Source organism: Nipponia nippon, unplaced genomic scaffold (assembly GCF_047370975.1).
Source record: "Nipponia nippon isolate SJK-2023a ecotype South Korea unplaced genomic scaffold, ASM4737097v1 scaffold_4, whole genome shotgun sequence".
Classification (NCBI taxonomy): domain Eukaryota; kingdom Metazoa; phylum Chordata; class Aves; order Pelecaniformes; family Threskiornithidae; genus Nipponia; species Nipponia nippon.
In genome coordinates this window covers 18,975,044-18,979,364 of record NW_028262358.1, presented here as the reverse complement: position 1 = coordinate 18,979,364, position 4,321 = coordinate 18,975,044, and the positions used below count along the sequence as shown (strand labels likewise).

The 4,321-nt window shown below is 55.0% G+C and overlaps 1 protein-coding gene across 1 annotated transcript; it reads right to left on the bottom strand.

Moving 5' to 3' along the window:
- Positions 1-575: 575 nt before the first annotated feature.
- Positions 576-2,717, bottom strand: LOC148053175 (carbohydrate sulfotransferase 9-like). Its single transcript, XM_087774318.1, has 2 exons — positions 2,618-2,717; positions 576-1,384 (listed from the first exon to the last, which is right to left on the bottom strand). The coding sequence occupies exons 1-2, from the start codon at positions 2,715-2,717 to the stop codon at positions 576-578; spliced, it is 909 nt and encodes a 302-aa protein (XP_087630444.1).
- Positions 2,718-4,321: the final 1,604 nt, after the last annotated feature.

Genomic DNA, 4,321 nt, shown 5'->3' with positions numbered 1-4,321 from the left:
ATTGGGAACATCACCAGTGGTTCCCCCGGAGGGTGTGCTACCCTGTGTCATATCTCACCCACTTGTGCAGAGTAGACAGGCTCCAGGTGACATGCTCCTTTGGGAGCGCTTCTTCTATCTGCATGGTGAGATTTGTCACGAAGAAGCCATTACCAAACCTCCTGGCCCAAAAGGGAGCTCAGAATATGAAATGGCCGTGCCAGCAGAGCATGTGTGGATGCTGCTGTGGTTTGCAGCAGGTCCAGCCTACCCTACCGCAAAACGCTAGGTTTGCTGAGAGCCATTTACCCCGTCACAGTTCAGTTCGTGCAGTTTTTCAGGTCCCAATGCCACGCGTTTCCCGAGTGCCTGCTCTTGCCGTATTTAAACTCAATTCAGCCGTGTGAAAGGCCTTGATGCCCTGTCCCGGGCAGTGGTCTGTCTCTGCTCTCTGATGTGCCTTTTGGAGCTGTGACATGGATGAGGGTGCTGCATGCAGCTGTGGAGCAAGGGTCTGTCTGTGACCCAGCTGACATCTCGAAGCGCTTGCATTTGGATTAATGCTCTCCAAAACTGTTCCTCCAGCCGGGGTATTTCTACCGGGTCTCTGGGGTGCTGAGGGAGTCTGACAGAAAACTGTTAGAAAACGGGAAAGCGTCAAGGTCCCAGCGGTAGAAATGAGACAGTTGCTTCTTCTGTTGGAGGGACAGCTCGCTGAACATCTGCTCTGATAGCCAGCTGTAGGTCCACTGCACTTGGGTGTCAGTAAACTCAGGGAGGAGGCTGTCCACGGGCAGCCCCGCCTGCCGCAGCAGATGACCCAGCTCCTGCCTGAGGAAGCCGAACATCACCACGTAGTCATACTGGACGAGACAGGGCTGGCAGAGTCTGACGAGCGGTTCCCAAGCCATGTTCGCGTTGTGCTGTCCGCTGTCTAAAACGTCCTGAACAAAGCTGCTGAAGGAAGGGCTGCTGCCCATGCCTTGCATGAACGTGGAGATCAGCCTCTGGAAAGGGTCCCTGACAAACAGCACTTTGGTGTAAGACCCTAACATGGCCTCTATCTCCGTCAGGTTGAACTGCCCCTGCTGTGTCTCTGGAGTGTGCCGCCAAGGGTAGGGAAGCGGCATCACGGGTGTCATGTTTTCCTTCTCTAGCTTCTCCAAAAGCTGCTGCCATTCCTCCATCCCTGTCGATGGCACTTGGCAGTAGAGGAGGTCCAGCTTGGTGCTTACCCTCAAACTCGAGAGCAGGTGGGCTCTCTCATGCTGGCTCCTCGTCAGTGTGGTGACTTGGCCTGCTCGGTTGCAGAAAGCTCTCAGTCTCTTCTTCCTGAGCTGCTGAACGTGAAGGAAGGTGTCCAGTGTCAAAGTGAAGCTCTCCTCCGTCTTGGGGGCCAGGTCACCTGGGAAACACCATTTGAAGGTGGGGGTGAGGAAAGCCCATAGCGGACCTCTGCCCCGAGCCGGCACCCCAGTGCAGGATGCTGTGGCAGGCTCTTTTCCAGTTATTCCAGTGTGGAAAGGATATAGTATGAATGGAGAAGATGGGTAGAAGAGGGGAAACCAGCCTTGCCTGGCAAAGAGCCCGGTGGTAAATTGGTTTGTACAAATACACAACCCCCTGCAAACCCTTTTGCAGCTGTTAATTGATTAACATCAGCTATCAAATATATGCGAAAGCAAGAGATTATTCTCAATGGCTTGGGGCGATTTAGGGATCCAAATGACGTAACTTCTTGCATAACTTTCACATGCAAATTTTTTCTCCTGTAGATAGAAAGGCAAAAGCAAATAAAAAGCAAAAAGCAAATAGAAGCGAGAAGACAACAAAGCAAATATAAAAGGCAAAAGCAAATAAAAAGGCTCTGTAACAGTCGGTTTAATGTCTCAAATTTCAGCTTTGCTTTTCACTCTTTATCTTCTTATTTTTGATGTGAAGAGGACGTAGCGGGTTTGAATGCAGAGGATGAATGCCTGCCTTGCTACTGTATATTTTTTTAGCAGCAGCACGTCTGCGTCATCTGCTCAGTGTAGGCATTTGGCAGCCCTGGGGGGACAGTTAGTTTGATGGTTTCTCCCGGGTCCTTGGGAAGTTAAATATTTCCCACTGATTCAGGGAGGCTGTCGCACGGGGAGGAGAAGCACAGGTAAAATTAGGAAAAGGACACGGGGAACACAGGAAGAAACACAGCGGTGCCTGAAGCTGTCCTGGGCTGCTCTTCCACTCACCCAGCCCCAGGCTGACAAGGTCTGCAAAATCTAGTGATGACTTTGCCCTGGATTGGCTGGGACTGGAGGGGAGAGATGCATTTTTTAGGCAAGAGTGGCATTAATCACTGATATCCCTGCTCTCCCCTGCCTCCCAGCAAAGGTTTTGGGAGTTACCTCCAGCAGTCTGACACCTGGTTTCCCCACCACACCTGAGATCAATGACGGCACTAAGGACATAAAGCTACAGGGTCCTGCAGCAAGGGATTTCTCCACAGCTTATCCTGCCCCTGGGGCTGTGCAAACAGCATTTTCTGTGGTGTGGGCGTTTGCCCACCAAGAACCTGCAAAAAAAGATCCAGGTCGTTTCCCCCACGGTACAGAAATTCTGCCAGCCAAGCAGAACCGCCATGGTGCCCAGGCGTTACCTCCTTCACCGGTGGCCGGGCTCCGGAGAAGCAGCCTCCAGCTCAGGAAGGTGGTGATGCCCAGGGCAGCCAAGATGATGAGGCGGGAAAGGAAACGCATTTCTCGGGTGCCACCGTGGCGCTGGGAGCCGAACGCTGTGCTGGCGAGCAGGTAGGGACTCCGAGGAAGGGTGTTGGGGAACCTCCTGTGTTTATTTAAGAGGAAACACACCCAGAGCTGGGTTAAAGTACTGTTTGGGCAGCAGCTCAGCCAGGGCAGGGAAATGGCCTGAGGCACAAAAGGTGCCTCCTGCCCTATGTTTACAACGTGAGCTTTGGGGGCAGAATCTGCGTTTTTATTCAACGTCTGTGCCATCCCCAGCACTCAGCCATGCCAGATGACTGCAGTCCCTGTGAGAAACGAGCCCTGCACCCGCAGCCCCGTGCAGGATCCTGCAGAGCCAGGTGGTGCGAGGTGTCCCCAGTCCCCTGATGCACCTTGTTCTCTGCTGGCTTTGCTGCTTGGCGAAACGCTGCTTAGGGGAACGCCGCTATGGGGAGCGGCGTGCCCCGGGACTGGGGCTGAACAAGCAAGCGCTGGGCCGTGGGTCCTGCCTCTGTGGTGCTGGTGGGTCTTTTAAGGTAGAAGCTGGGACAGGGGAGGTGACATGACGGGGCACATCCCGTGTCATGTGGCAGGTCCGTGACTAACCAGGGGCTGGAAGTGTTGAACTGCTGCCTGTGCCCTTTTTGCTGGGGGCTGCTTAAAATTTGTGAACTGCTGCTTGTTTTGTGAGGGCAGCTGGAGACCCCAGGCAGAGCAGAGGCCCCGTTACATGGAAAAGGAGGTGCGCACATGTGCAAGCAGGCACACATGCTGCTCCTCCCCCTCCCTGGGGAGCCGCAGCCTGACTGGGGAGTGTGGCAACGATGAAGACCAAGGCAACGGGGACTGCAGCAGCCTGGGGAGCGTGACCCACTCCCATCCGGCCCTGTGGTTAACAGGGCTACAAAGACTTCAAAATCGGGGAGTGATTATTTACAAATTGCCTTTTCCTGGTGGGAGTTGCCGCCTGCCACCAGCAGCGTCCCTCCGGCAGCCAGGCCATGGGCTGGCATGTGGCAGGGACGCAGTCTAGCTGAAAGACCCTGCAGCTGCGAGGAGTTATAGTAGCCAAAGGAGAAGGGATTGCTGCCTTGAAGCTCAGTGAGAGCGAGCGGGCATGCCGGGCGCACAGACCGGGGCAGCATACCAGGCCAGGCAGTGCCCAGCAGCCATGGGCTCAAGGGCTGTGTTGCATGGGGGCCTGTCAGTGAAGCAACCCTGTGCGGTGGAAACCCACCTCCCAGGAGGTCTTGACGGCGCCCAGTCTTGTGCCACGGGTGGATTTGCTCTCGTTTGGACAACCGTGGTATTCCCACCAGAGGGTGCTCCACGCCCGAGGAACCCCTGCCTGCCTCGAGGCCAGCGATGGAGTTGGGCTATATGCAACGCTTCCCTGCTGCGGTTTAACTTCACGGCTGTCACGGCCACGTTGGTGACTTTTAAAGTCTGCTGGGACTCCTTCGAGCCTTGGGAAAGCTGCTGGGACTCTGGGAAAGGCTGTGAAATGCTTTTCATCTCTTCGTGAGGAGGATATGTTTCCTCTAGGTGATGGGATCCCCACGTTGGGAGGTCAGGTCTTGTGGCCGGACCCCGCTGCCTGTGTTCCTGCAACCTCTTCC